General features: G+C 42.4%; 1 protein-coding gene across 3 annotated transcripts in view; it reads left to right on the top strand.

The window, feature by feature from the left end:
- LOC121532771 (E3 ubiquitin-protein ligase RNF220-like) overlaps positions 1–14,133 on the top strand; it is a 44,648-nt gene extending 30,515 nt beyond the window's left edge. The window contains exons 3-16 of one of the 3 annotated variants that reach the window (XM_045205776.1): positions 1,073–1,199; positions 1,967–2,009; positions 2,125–2,217; positions 2,344–2,386; positions 2,690–2,782; positions 4,429–4,472; positions 5,213–5,300; positions 6,028–6,130; positions 6,436–6,522; positions 6,662–6,717; positions 10,101–10,191; positions 10,615–10,723; positions 12,870–12,944; positions 13,077–14,133. In XM_045205776.1, the coding sequence (XP_045061711.1) occupies positions 1,073–1,199; positions 1,967–2,009; positions 2,125–2,217; positions 2,344–2,386; positions 2,690–2,782; positions 4,429–4,472; positions 5,213–5,300; positions 6,028–6,130; positions 6,436–6,522; positions 6,662–6,717; positions 10,101–10,191; positions 10,615–10,723; positions 12,870–12,944; positions 13,077–13,148 (1,124 nt within the window). In that variant the 3' untranslated portion in view covers positions 13,149–14,133. Of the gene's footprint in view, positions 1–1,069; positions 1,200–1,966; positions 2,010–2,124; positions 2,218–2,343; positions 2,387–2,689; positions 2,783–4,428; positions 4,473–5,212; positions 5,301–6,027; positions 6,131–6,435; positions 6,523–6,661; positions 6,718–10,100; positions 10,192–10,614; positions 10,724–12,869; positions 12,945–13,076 lie in introns of all 3 variants that reach the window. The other 2 variants (XM_045205775.1, XM_045205777.1) reach the window with 2 other exon arrangements.
- Positions 14,134–14,428: the final 295 nt, after the last annotated feature.

Genomic DNA, 14,428 nt, shown 5'->3' with positions numbered 1-14,428 from the left:
CTTCCGCGAGGGATGCAAAAAAGGCGTGAGGAACATGGAATGACCTGTCACTTCCCCAAGGACACTGAGTGGCTTTTTGCTATTTGTGACCATGTTTTATTTAGCAACCATTTTGTCCCTATTTGGCTCCTCATTAGGCGCTCGTAGCTCAGCTGATGTCAGAGGGGACGCCAACCTGTCATGTATTTTGTCCTTATGAGTGTCGCTGATGTGTTGTGTAATAGGTTCCTGAGGGAAGCAGATAGGTGACTACACATGCTGCAGGCCCCTAATAGGCTCTCAGGTTGAAAATCTGTGTGGCTCACTTGGTGGAGCATGGCACTTGCAACGCCAGGGTTGTGGGTTCGATTCCCACGGGGGAACAGTATGAAAATGTATGCACTCACTACTGTAAATCGCTCTGGATAACAGCGTCTGCAAAATTACGTGAATGTAATATGGCTGGTGTGATACTGTGACAGTGTTTTTAATGGTGATGAGTAGGCCTACTGTATGAGCCTTTGTTTTTATTCATATCAAATGTATTCATTTTTATTTATGTCATTGCTATTGTTCATACTGTATATTCCCTCATGATTGGCTATATTATGGGGTTCTCTTGTCTGGTTGTGTTGAGGTATAGAGGGAAATGTGATGCAGAGAGATAGCCATACCTTTCTACATGTGATTAATGGCTTTCAGGAGTAAATCACCTCATCCACCTGGTAAAATGTTGATATAGTATACCTCCCTTCCCAGCTGGCTGCTTATGGCCATGAACCATCAGTGAAACCCAATGGGCCGGGTGGGCCGGGCTAATGTTCCCATTGACAGCCTATGATGTAGGCTCACTGACAGGGTGGTGGTGAATGTGTGGGGGGTGGGGGCGGTGTGTGTGTGTACTTGTGTCCATGTGTGAGTGTGTGCACTAGCATTCAAGCATGTGTGTGTGTGTGTGTGTGTGTGTGTGTGTGTGTGTGTGTGTGTGTGTGTGTGTGTATATATTAAACCTGAAACCTATTTGACACTGAATATTCTAATGACATACTCTTCCCTCCTCCCTCTGCCTTTCCTCCCCTTGCTGGGTCAGTAGGTAAGGGTAAAGTCCTGTATGACTCCCAGGCCCCAGTGTGTCCTGTGTGCCATGCTGTGTTACGACCAGGTGAGCTACAGGAGCACATGGAGCAGGAGATGGGCAGACTGACACAGTTACAAATCAGGTAGGCATATAGAACACTGCACAAACTGTACTCGATTGTTCTTTACTACATACTGTAGTTGATTGTTTACTTTCTTTCCACCTCCCGTCTTTCTTTCTTTCTTTCATTCTTTATTTATTTATTCTCTCTCCATCTTTCTCTCTCTCTCTCTCTCTCTCTCTCTCTCTCTCTCTCTCTCTCTCTCTCTCTCTCTCTCTCTCGCTTGTTTAGTGCTTCCAGATGTGGTTGTGATTATTAATATTTACAGATAGCTGGAGGGCCCCTCCATCATATTTCCTGTCTCCTTTGTCACTGGAGTATAATGTTTACAAGGTGCCTCATTTTTCTCAGCATATTTCATAACGGCCCTCCTGCCCCAGGCGACACTTCCTACAGCTAGGCCAATATAATGCCTCTATAATGCCTGCTCTCAACCCCCATAATCAGCTAACATGTGCACGCACACACACACAAATAAATACACACACACACTACCTGCTTAGGCCACAAGAATGATTCGTCCAATAAAGACATTACTTGCCAAATCTGCTTAACAACCGTGCTGAGGACAATAATGGCTTCAAATTAAACATGGCCCTTGGATATTACGTGTGTGTGAGTGTGTGTGTGTTGTGTGCGTTTGTATGTGAACCTTGGATATTAGATAGATTATCTGTACCACTGGCATGGAGAATAAGCAACAATAAACAGTGTCAATGTTCAATATTGTAGCATCTGTTTCCTGTCTGGGCACCCTTTAAATGTTCTCTCTTACTTCCCTTTGACAGTATTAATTCAGTGCAGAGGGACCATCCATTAGGGGCTTCCAAGGTAAATAAAAGCACTTATGGTCACACATACATACACATTCCCACACAGACACACACTCACACATGCACACACACACACACACACACACACCCTGTCCTTTGTGCTTTGTCCACAGTCCCTCTCACTATCTCTGCACATTAAACGTGAGGGAGGATCCCCCACCTCTTCCCCCTGCCCACCTGAAGACCCCCACTCAGACAGATACCAGGTAGGTGCTTCACTACACACACACACACACACACACACACACACACACACACATACACGCATACACAAGCATACTTATTTGACGGTTCTTTTGTGAGTAGAGTTATCTTCTCTTCTTATTCCACAGACGTTTCTTCGTGTGAGGACCAACAGACATACAAGACTGAATGGTATGTGGTCAGAAATACATGTGATTTCAAAGACAGAGCTGTTGTTGGTTCAGATGGGTGGGGTAGTTGGGTTGCTGCTTTTGCAATGGGGTAATTGGCTGTAAAACTATATTCAAAGGCCAATCATCGGGTAGGATATATTTATGGAGATTTTTAGAAGATGCATTAAAATGGGGGCAACTGAGCAACTAGTCTGACTGTCCCTACAACTGTCACTGAGAGAACTGTCCCTTTTTGACCTAGCACCCACACGAGCAGAGGATCTATTAACCCTTGACCTTTCACCTCTTGATATGTTAACAGTCGATGACCTCTGCTGGTGCAGGTGCTACGCCAAACCCACCCCATTTCGCCCCCACAACGGAACCCCCCTAGCCCCAGACAGCACACAAACTGGTAAGAGACACGAGCCACAATATGGCCAACTTTATACCGCAATACTTACATTGAGAGCTATTCTCACAGACTAGACTCACAGACTATTTTGTTTATAAATTATACATTTTGGGGAACAGACTTACGATTTTCAACCATAAACACATTCATTAATTTTACACAAGAGCAAATGATTTGCTACATTGTAGCTTGTAGTCTGCTGATTGTTGGCCATATCTTACCTGTGCAGTACACGTGTATAAGTAGCTACTTCTGAAACCATGGTTTGTCCAGTAGCCAGTAGAGAAGCCTACCACTCCTCTTCCTCTATCTCCAGCGTGAATAGGTCTCAGTTGGCTTTGTTGAGGTCTACTAGCTTTTATTACAGGTTATACAGTACAGTATAATGCGTTTCTAAAGGGACGTTAGGGAGAAGATTGGCCTCTTCTAGCTGTTAATCAGCCTCTCTTTTTTTGTCCATTTGACAAGGACTGCATCCCAAATGGCACCCTATTCCCTATATAGTGTACTACTTTTGACCAGATCCCTATGGGCCCTGGTCCAAAGTAGTGCACTATAAAGGGAATAGTTTGCCATTTGGGACGCATCCAAGGCCTTCATCTATTACCATCTCCTTAACCCTCATTATCCGGGTGGGTCATGGTTAGTGGCTCTCTGTCCCCGGTGGCTACTGTCATCCTACTGAAATTACGCTCTCCTAAAAGTTAATGTCCCCATAGGCAATCTGCAGTTAAGAAAACGATTTTAAAAAAGGAAGTCCACAGTTGTTGTTCTACTGTGTTATGTTTCTTATTGTGTGTCTCATTGAGTGTGTGGGGTAGGGTGTGTGTGTGTGTGTGTGTGTGTGTGTGTGTGCGTGTGCATGTGCGTGTGCGTGTGCGGGTGTGGGTGTGGGTGTGGGTGCGTGTGTGGTGTGGTGTGTGGGTGGGTGGACGTGTTTAACTATACTTGTGGGGACCAGAAGTCCCCACAAGAATAGTAAACAAACAAACATTTGACCAACTGGGGACATTTTGTTAGTCCCCACAATGTCATATGCTATTTCTAGGGGGTTTAGGGTTAAGGTTTGAATTAGTGTGAGGGTTAGAATTAGGTTTAGGTTTAGGGTTAGGAGCTAGGGTTAGGGTTAAGGTTAGGGCTAGGGTAAGGGTTAGAGTTAGGGTTAGGCCCCGTGTAGCTCAGTTGGTAGAGCATGGTGGTTGTGATGCCAGGGTTGTGGGTTCAATTCCCACAAGGGGCCAGTATGAAAAATGTATGCACTCACTAACTGTAAGTCGCTCTGGATAAGAGCGTCTGCTAAATGACTAAAATGTAACTGTTAGGGAAAATAGGATTTTGAATGGGACTGCATTGTGTGTCCCCACAAGGTTCGTTATACAAGACTGTGTGTGCGTGCTTGTGCATGTATTCCAGTCTATATTTATCATTAGGATCCTCTGTCACATTTACCCCCATTGTCAGAAAGCAGAAGCAATATCTCTCTACTTTACGTCCTTCCTTCAGGTCTTTATGTGGGTGTTTACTGTACCATGTGTTGCTAATTTACTCCAAATAAGGAGTTGTGCAGCCAATTGCTAATACTTAGCTCTACAGATATATTCTAGCTAACCCTCTCTGCATGTCTGTCTATGTTGGTTTTCTTTCAGTCAGGATCGGCAAGCTGAAGAGGAGGAAAGCTGACGAAGGCCAGGTATGTTCTTAAATAGTAACTGCCATTGTATTGTAGGCGACAGCAGCAGGTAGACGTTTATTGTCATGAGTGTTGTCCTGGAGGCAGAACTGCGCAATTTCCCCTTAGATAGGTCAGCTGCAAAGTCAAAATTGGCTATATTAAAAAAATTCATGAAAACAAAAATGTGCTTTTTGTTCTTAATTTAAGGTTAGGGTTAGGCATTAGGGTTAGCAGTGTGGGTAAGGTTAGGGTTAAGGTTAAGGTTCGGTTTTAAATCTGATTTTATGACTTTGTGGCTGTGCCAGCTAGTGACCACTGCAGAGCTGCCTCCAGAACAAGATTCATGATGAAAAACGCTAACCTGCGCGACAGCAAGCCTAGCTATTCCTTGGCAGCCGTCATATTGTATACTGTACTGGATGTCTTAGAAAGATTGATGACGGATATGGCAGGTGAATTGGTCTGGAAACCGGGGTACAGAAATATTCCGAGGTTAAAAGAGTGTTGTGCCCACCTGTGCTGAAACCCCTAATATTGTTTACTGCCCATTAGGCTCTGTGTGGCCATGTGGAAAGATTATATTTCTACTGTACCTTAGGTTACCCCCAGGAGATACATCAGTGACAACCAAGGACTATGAGATATGTATTTGCGTTAAGAAAAAAAATGGTGTGTGTAAAATGGTGTGTGTCTGTGAGTTTGTGTGTGTCTGGCTGCGTGGCTTCATCATGCATACGTGTCTGTGTGTGTCTTTTCAGGACATTTTGGTGGACCTGGGAGGAGAGGTGGAGAAGTGGAGTGAGCGGAGGAGGATACATATGACATCCATGCTGGGGGGGTTTAAAGGTAAAACACCCCCCCCCCCCCATACCAGACGCTATGACTGGGTCATGGGTCTGGTGCAGTGGGGTGGGGTGGATAATGTGACTGAGTTGTGGTTAGAAAGGCACTGAACCTTTCAGTCCAGATTATACTGTAGTACCTATAAGGCTGAATTGCTCTCACTTACCTAAGAAAGCTCTACCCTAAGTATGTGGGTTGCAGATAGGGTTCCAAAATTCCTGTAACTTTCCCAAAATTCCCAGGTATTCCAGAAATCATATTCCTTCAAAATTCCAGGAATTTTCCAACCAGGATGTCTGGAAAACCTGAGGATATTGGGAACATTACCGGAATTCTTTAACCCTTGTTGCAGAAAAGAGGAGATACTGTAGGTGACATGGAGAAATCTTATGAATCACTCCACCCATTTTGTAGTTTTCATCATTTACTACTGAAAATTGGTATTATTTGCTTTTTCTGAGCTTTTCCCTGTCAAGTGTCACCTTTCAATGGCCTTAAATAAGCAAAAAAGGCTCACCTCTCATTGGCCTTGAACATCTGCTCTTAACACTCAATAGTCAACATGACACCGTCCACCATGTGAGAGTGTGCTAGATGAAAGTGAGGATGCCAGAGAGGGTATGTCCCAAATGGCAGCCTATTCCCTTTACAGTGCAAAAGTAGTGCACTGTAAAGGGAATAGAGTGCCATTTATGATGGAGATAGAGTCTAATAATGAGTCTCTCCTCAGGGTCGGTATTTGTGAGCAGCAGCACATCTAATGAGGGCCGTGGTGACAGTGACGCTGACCTGGACGTTGATGGAGATGACACCCTGGACTACGGAAGAGCACAGTATCCTTCTAATTTATAGTCACATATAATTTCCCAATCTCTGAAATTCCACATGATTGACAAGAATGTGGCAGCATTGAAGAAGTTAACATTGTTGCATACAGAACAAACAATTCAACAAGGCAACAATGTACCATTGTTGAATGCAGCAACAGCCAGACATAGAAATAAGAAATTAACCTACAGTGAGAAAAGCAGGACACACCACATAAAGTGTAATATTCCCCTCAATTGGAATGTCCATTCAACCAATTAAATTTCTATGGTTCCACTGGAGGTTATGTTTCCTTAGACTAGTGATCCAGATATACAGAGGCAGACATCATCCCCTGTTCACAACGGGAGCCTGGGGAGGTGGAGGAGAGGAAAGCACAGAGGGGGGCAGTTTTAAAGTAAGTACAACCACAGGCACTCCCATGGCTTGTTTCTGTGTTCCATCACTACACAACAATGTCTAATTTCTGTGTTGTTATTATTGTCTGCATGAACTGCCTTATTAGTTCTAAATACAGTCCTACTTTTGTTTCTCAGTGGTGGAACTCTGTCCAACAGAGTAACTCTGGAACATTCAAAATGGACAAATGAGGGTGAGAACAGCTACAGTATCAGTACATGTGGTTTTGAATGAGTTCATGTGTAGTGCTTCATTAGTTGGATATTACACTTTTTCTCAATTGTGTACATGCAGGTTTTGGATCTGTGTTGAAATGTATCTAAAGCAGAACAGCAATGATCAAATGCTCAAATACATTTACAGAACTTTTTATAATTTTCTTGCCTTGGTACCTGACTTGCATATCTTAGACCACCTTTTGCAAACCATTAAATACAAATGTCAGCTGTGAATGTAACTTTTTGGGCAACCCGACCAAATTCACATAGAAATGAGAGTTATACATCTCTCATTGTCATTGAAAGCAAGTCTAAGAAGTGGTAGATATGTTCTATGTGCGCTATTTCTATGCTTCCCGTTCTTAAGTTTAGTTTTCACGTTTTTTACTTTTAAAATACAATATTTTTGGTTATGGAAAATATATTTCACAGCGGTTTAGATGGTACAATTATACTTTACACAATGACTGCTTATTTTGTCACATAAACTGAAATTAGGCTAAACTATTAGAATGTTAGCAACCAGGAAATGGCGGAGCGATATCTGCATATTGCACCTTTAAGTGTTTTGTTCATACATTGTTTTCATCAGAAGAGAAATGTGTGCAATTGTGTTCATTATTTCCACAAATCACAAAATACTACTGTACAAAATGCTCAATCATCCCATCAGTGCCATACCATGTACAATATATGGAAAGATCTAGGCAATGGGGACTGTCTAATTGTTCTGATTTCTTACAATATTGCGGACATGGAGAGTTGCAGAGAATGAAGTTGGGTTACTTCTAAGTAACTTTGAGTCATCATCTCCAACATTGTGACCTTCTATTATAGAGCTTTGGATTTAGGCCTATACATTCATATCAGTTGTGTTCCTCCATTCCTTATTTCTATTGTGAATTGTGTGCACCAATGGAAAGTCTACAAAATTATGAGCAAACCAACCTTCGTATTGAATACATAGAATTGGATTGTGATGATACCGATGAATGAATCCTATTTTTATTTTTTATTTTTATCTGGAATAATATCTGATTTGATGTGTATGAAATAGTTTGGTGAAATATGCATAAAAGTAGAGTAATTGCCCGTAATTCTGCACCTGGATAGTTTTACTTCCAATTTTGATTATGATGATTTACTGACTGCACAGAAAATGTATTGATCTACTGGGATTTTTAAAACACAGACTAACTATCTGTTTTCTCTGCTTGGACTCAAGAGATACGGTTGAAGTCGGAAGTTTACATACACCTTAGCCAAATACATTTAAACTCAGTTTTTTTTTTTTACAATTCCTGACATTTAATCCTAGTACAAATTCCCTGTCTTAGGTCAGTTAGGATCACCACTTTATTTTAAGAATGTGAAATGTCAGAATAATAGTCGAGAGAATGGTTTATTTCAGATTTTCTTTCTTTCGTCACATTCCCAGTGGGTCAGAAGTTTACATACACTCAATTAGTATTTGGTAGCATTGCCTTTAAATTGTTTAACTTGGGTCAAACGTTTCGGGTAGCCTTCCACAAGTTTCCCACAATACGTTGGGTGAATTTTGGCCCATTCCTCCTGACAGAGCTGGTGTAACTGAGTCAGGTTTGTAGGCCTCCATGCTCGCGCATGCTTTTTCAGTTCTGCCCACACATTTTCTATAGGTTTGAGGTCTGGGCTTTGTGATGGCCACTCCAATACCTTGACTTTGTTGACCTTAAGCCATTTTGCCACAACTTTGGAAGTATGCTTGGGGTCATTGTCCATTTGGAAGACCCATTTGCGACCAAGCTTTAACTTCCTGACTGATGTCTTGAGATGTTGCTTCAATATATCCACATAATTTTCCTTCCTCATGATGCCATCTATTTTGTGAAGCGCACCAGTCCCTCCTGCAGCAAAGCACCCCCACAGCATGATGCTGTCACCCTTGTGCCTCACGGTAGGGATGGTGTTCTTCGGCTTGCAAGCACCCCCTTTTTCCTCCAAACATAACAATGGTCACTATGGCCAAACAGTTCTATTTTTGTTTCATCAGACAAGAGGACATTTCTCCAAAAAGTACGATATTTGTCCCCATATGCAGTTGCAAACCGTAGTCTAGCTTTTCTATGGCGGTTTTGGAGCAATGGCTTCTTCCTTGCTGAGCGGCCTTTCATGTTATGTCGATATAGGACTCGTTTTACTGTGGATATAGATACTTTTGTACCTGTTTCCTCCAGCATCTTCATAAGGTCCTTTGCTGTTGTTCTGGGATTGATTTGATGTTCATCTCTTGGAGACAGAACGCGTCTCCTTCCTGAGCGGTATGACGGCTGCGTGGTCCCATGGTGTATATACTTGCATAATATTGTTTGTACAGATAAACGTGGTACCTTCAGGCGTTTGGAAATTGCTCCCAAGGATGAACCAGACTTGTGGTTTACAATTTTATTTTCTGCGGTCATGGCTGATTTCTTTTGATTTTCCCATGATGTCAAGCAAAGAGGCACTGAGTTTGAAGGATAAGTTTTTTTTTTGTCATTTTAGCAGACGCTCTTATCCAGAGCGACTTACAGTTAGTGAATGCATACATGTATTTTTTTTATTTTTATTTTTATTATTTTTTCATACTGGCCCCCCGTGGGAAACAAACCCACATCCCTGCCGGCCAAACCCTCCCCTACCTTGGACGACGCCGGACTAATTGTGCGCCGCCCATGGGTCTCCCGGTCAAGGCCGGCTGCGACAGAGCCTGGACACGAACCAGGATCTCTAGTGGCACAGCTAGCACTGCGATGCAGTGCCTTAGACCACTACGCCACTCGGGAGTCATCATTTTCTGGAATTTTCCAAGCTGTTTAAAGGCACAGTCAACTTAGTGTATGTTAACTTCTGACCCACTGCAATTTTGATACAGTGAATTATAAGTGAAATAATCTGTCTGTAAACAATTGTTGGAAAAATTACTTGTGTCATGCACAAAGCAGATGTCATAACCGACTTGCCAAAGCTATAGTTTGTTAACAAGAAATTTGTGGAGTGATTGAAAAATTAGTTTGAATGACTCCAACCTAAGTGTATGTAAACATCCGACTTCAACTGTAAGTAGCTATAGTTGCGTGAATCTTTTTGCAGGCAGTCGTGTTCTTTTGATGAATGTATTTGCAATTTTGATGGTATAATATAGTTTTGATTAATGTATTTATGTTTTGAGAAGGCAACTACATTTTGTAAACGCATTTACTGTTTTGCAAAAGGCCACAGAGTTCTGTGTCTTGTGTTTTGAAAATCAACAGAATTGTTCCAAAAAATGATTGTAAGCGATTGAGAAAAACTGTGTGTGGGTGTCACGATTTAAAATGATAGTCCTCTTTTGCTACAGAAAGTCCATCCACCAGCAACGGAGAATACAACAAACTTGACAACAGCATAGCCTCCGTACACACGACCTGTAAAAACAGTGACATAGAGATGTAAGTTCTGACATTTTTTGTGTGAAAATGTTCTACATTACCATTAACTACATGTTACTGTAAACCTTCCCAAAAATCCCAACCTAAACTCCATCTTTTCCCTTAGCTCAGCTTTAAATCAAGCTTAACTCATACAGGACAACTCATGGTGACTGAGTGTGTATGAATGTGAGTGTGCCTGTGTGCCTGTGTGTGTGGTACTTGCCCTCCCCCTCTCTCAGGAATGTTTTCTCTTCCCATGATAAATGAGACAGTGAGTGCTGGCAATGTGATTGCTGCTAAAATTCATGCTCTATGTACATGTCTACCAGCGAATAATTTAATCCATCTTCGATTTATAAATGACTCTGGTGTCTTCTTCTACTGTCCCCATCACTCCCTTCCTCTCTCTTGCTGTGTGTGTGTGTGTATGTGTGTGTTCAGGGTCTCTGAGGATTCTGCATTGACGACACTCAACGCACTAAAAACTCGGATACGAGACCTAGAGAAGCAGTTGTCCAGAGGAGACAGATACAAATGTCTCATCTGCATGGTGAGTATATAGCCTGAGTCCCAGCCTGTTTGTACTGTCATGCCAACTCCTTGTCACTCATTATCATTGTTTAGCTTGACAATGAGTAATTAAGTTGGATAAGAGCACAAACACGTTTTTCGACCAGGCTAGTGTGTATAGCAGCACTGGGAGGAATCTAGTTCAACAGAAGTACTGAATTGTATACTGAAAACCTTTCATTCAACTAATTAAACACACTATGAGACCCAAAGTAAACACATTCCAATTGAACTATTTCTTTAATCTGGACTTTTGAGGAATGTATCACAGCTACAGTGCACTTGTAAAGTATTCAGACCCTTTGACTTTTTCCACGTTTTGTTACATTACAGCCTTATTCTAAAAGGTATTATTTTTTTATCCTCATCAATCTACACACAATACCCCATAATGATACAGCAAAAACAGGTTGTTAGAATTTTTCTTATTTACATAAGTATTCAGACCCTTTGCTATGAGGCTCGAAATTGAGCTCAGGTGCATCGTGTTTCCATTGATCATCCTTGAGATGTTTCTACAACTTGATTGGTAAATTAAATTGATTGGACATGATTTGAAAAGGCACACACCTGTCTATTTAAGGTCCCACAGTTGACAGTGCATGTCAGAGCAAAAACCAACACTTTGAGGTCAAAGGAATTGTCCGTAGAGCTCTGAGACAGGATTGTGTCGAGGCACAGATCTGGGGAAGGGTACCCAAAAAATGTCTGCAGCATTGAAGGTCCCCAAGAACACAAGTGGCCTCCATTATTCTTAAATGGAAGAAGTTTGTAACCACCAAGACTCTTCCTAGATTTGGCCACCTGGCCAAACTGAGCAATCGGGGGAGAAGGGCCTTGGTCAGGGAGGTGACCAAGAACCCAATGGTCACTCTGACAGAGCTCCAGAGTTCCTCTGTGGAGATGGGAGAACCTTCCAGAAGGACAACCATCTCTGCAGCACTCCACCAATCAGGCCTTTATGGTATAGTGGCCAGACGGAAGCCACTCCTCAGTAAAAGGCAAATGACAGCCCGTTTGGAGTTTGCCAAAAGGCACCTAAAGGACTGTCAGACCATGAGAAACAAGATTCTCTGTTCTGATGAAACCAAGATTGAACTCTTTGGCCTGAATGCCAAGCGTCACGTCTGGAGGAAACGTGGCACCATCCCTATGGTGAAACATGGCGGTGGCAGCATCATCCTGTGGGGATGTTTTTCAGCGGCAGGGACTGGGAGACTAGTCAGGATCGAGGGGAAGATGAACGGAGAAAAGTACAGAGAGATCCTTGATGGAAACCTGCTCCAGAGCGCTCAGGACCTCAGACTGGGGCAAAGGTTCACCTTCCAACAGGACAACGAACCTAAGCACACAGCCAAGACATCGCAGGAGTGGCTTCGGGACAAGTCTCTGAATGTCCTTGAGTGGCCCAGCCAGAGCCCGGACTTGAACGCAATTGAACATCTCTGGACAGACCTGAAAATAGCTGTGCAGCGATGCTCCCCATCCAACCTGACAGAGCTTGAGAGGATCTGCAGAGAAGAATGGGAGAACCACCCCAAATACAGTTGTGCCAAGCTTGTAGCGTCATACCCAAGAAGATTCAAGGCTGTAATCGCTGCCAAAGGTGCTTCAACAAAGTACTGAGTAAAGGGTCTGAATACTTATGTAAATGTATTATTTAAGTGTTTTATTTTTTATAAATTTGAGAGAAAAAAATTACAACCAGTTTTTGCTTTGTCATTATGGGGTATTGTGTGTAGATTGATGAGGGGTTGTAAAAAAAACAACTATTTAATCAATTTTAGAATAAGGCTGTAACGTAACGAAATGTGGAAAAAGTCAAGGGGTAGCTCTCCTAGGTCCATGTTTCATTCGTCCTCTCAAGCGGCACTAATACAGCAGATACAGACACTTATCGCCATCTAGTGACAGCTGTCTTACATGCAATCACAGTGTGAACAGGACAGAATGTGGAATGTGTTTTACTGTGTGTTATTGCATGTAGCACTATAATGCCATACTGTATGTGAATCATTAGCAGTTATGATGGTTGAATACTCCTGTGCTAAAAGCCTTTCCTCGCTTCTTCCCCCCCCCCCCCTCTCTCTCTCTCTCTCTCTCTGTCTGTCTGTCTGTCGCTATAGGACACATATACTACACCCCTCGCCTCCATCCAGTGCTGGCACGTCCACTGTGAGGAGTGCTGGCTCCGCACACTGGTAAGAATAAAGAACAACCAAAAGAAATCCTGTCAGATAATGCTAAGCTAAGGAACATGATATAAGAGATATTCCATACAACAAATTGTATTTCTGTAAAGCAGTCACACATTGCTGTGTTTTGTCTCCTAGGGGGCTAAGAAGCTTTGTCCACAGTGTAACACCATCACTTCACCTGGGGACCTGAGACGGGTGTATCTGTGACAGGGCAGGGCCAGGGAAGCACAGACCTTTGAGGGGGACATAAGGACAGCTGGCCTGTCAGAGACCACCCTCGTCTTTGCACCTTAACCTACACCCCACCACCTTCCGAACTGAGTAGGGGCGCACCTCATGAATAGATGGCACCCATCACTAGTTATTGCGCAATGATCAGTCCTCATGTCCTTTGACCTTTTAGGTTTGACATTTCACCTTTGGTTTGCCCAGCTGGATGGTATTCATTTGTACCAAGCTCACCTCAACCTTCAGTGAGCCAGGCCAGTTCTAAAAGTAGGACTCTGTGCTCAGTCCACTAATTACCAGAAGGTATTGCATGTAAATGACAAGAACTGAAGTCATTTCAGCACTCTGGCACTGAAAGAAAGCTTTCAAATGGATTTAGATCAAAACAAGCTTAAGATACTCTTTGGACTATTATTATATACAGTAAACTGTTTTTTAAAATAATTATTGTCTGTTTTTATCATGATAAAGCACATGTAAATAGTTTGGGTGTGTTTGCAATTATGTATGTGAAAAAGATTAACACTTCCATTGTGTTTACAGTCATGTTCTTATAAAGTAATGCTTTTTGGATAGTTAGGGTGGGAGGAAAGTGTGAACATAACAATTGTCATATTTTGAGATTAATTATTTTGTGTTTGTCATTGAAGTTGTGTTTCTTTGTACAGGAGTACAAAGTGTAATTAATCAATGTTACAACAATTTAAATGTGGCTTTAAAAAATATGGTTATTGCATAAATATATTGAAAAAATATCTATACTATCGATATCATTGAAAAACATTTATTCCACTGATTATTGATTTAGGCCTGGATTCAATCTGATTGTGGATCATAGGCATTGTGGCGTTTAAAAGCAATGTTCCCGTGTTCACTGAGATCTCATTCACTGTAAAGCTGCATTACATTTACATTTTAGTCATTTAGCAGACGCTCTTATCCAGAGCGACTTACAGTTAGTTAGTGAGTGCATACATCATTATTAAAAAAATAATAATAATCATACTGGCCCCCCGTGGGAATCGAACCCACAACCCTGGCGTTGCAAACGCCATGCTCTACCAACTGAGCTACATCCCTGCCGGCCATTCCCTCCCCTACCCCGGACAACGCTGGGCCAATTGTGCGCCGCCCCATGGGTCTCCCGGTCGCGGCCGGCTACGCTGGGCCTCAATAGGAAATTGCCTTTAAAAGCTGCAATGCCTATAACCCACGATCGGATTGAATCCCGGCCTTAGAGTCAATGTGTGTACAATGTT

This window comes from Coregonus clupeaformis, chromosome 20 (genome assembly GCF_020615455.1).
Source record: "Coregonus clupeaformis isolate EN_2021a chromosome 20, ASM2061545v1, whole genome shotgun sequence".
NCBI classification, from domain to species: Eukaryota; Metazoa; Chordata; class Actinopteri; order Salmoniformes; family Salmonidae; genus Coregonus; species Coregonus clupeaformis.
This window is presented reverse-complemented; position numbering and strand designations above follow the sequence as displayed.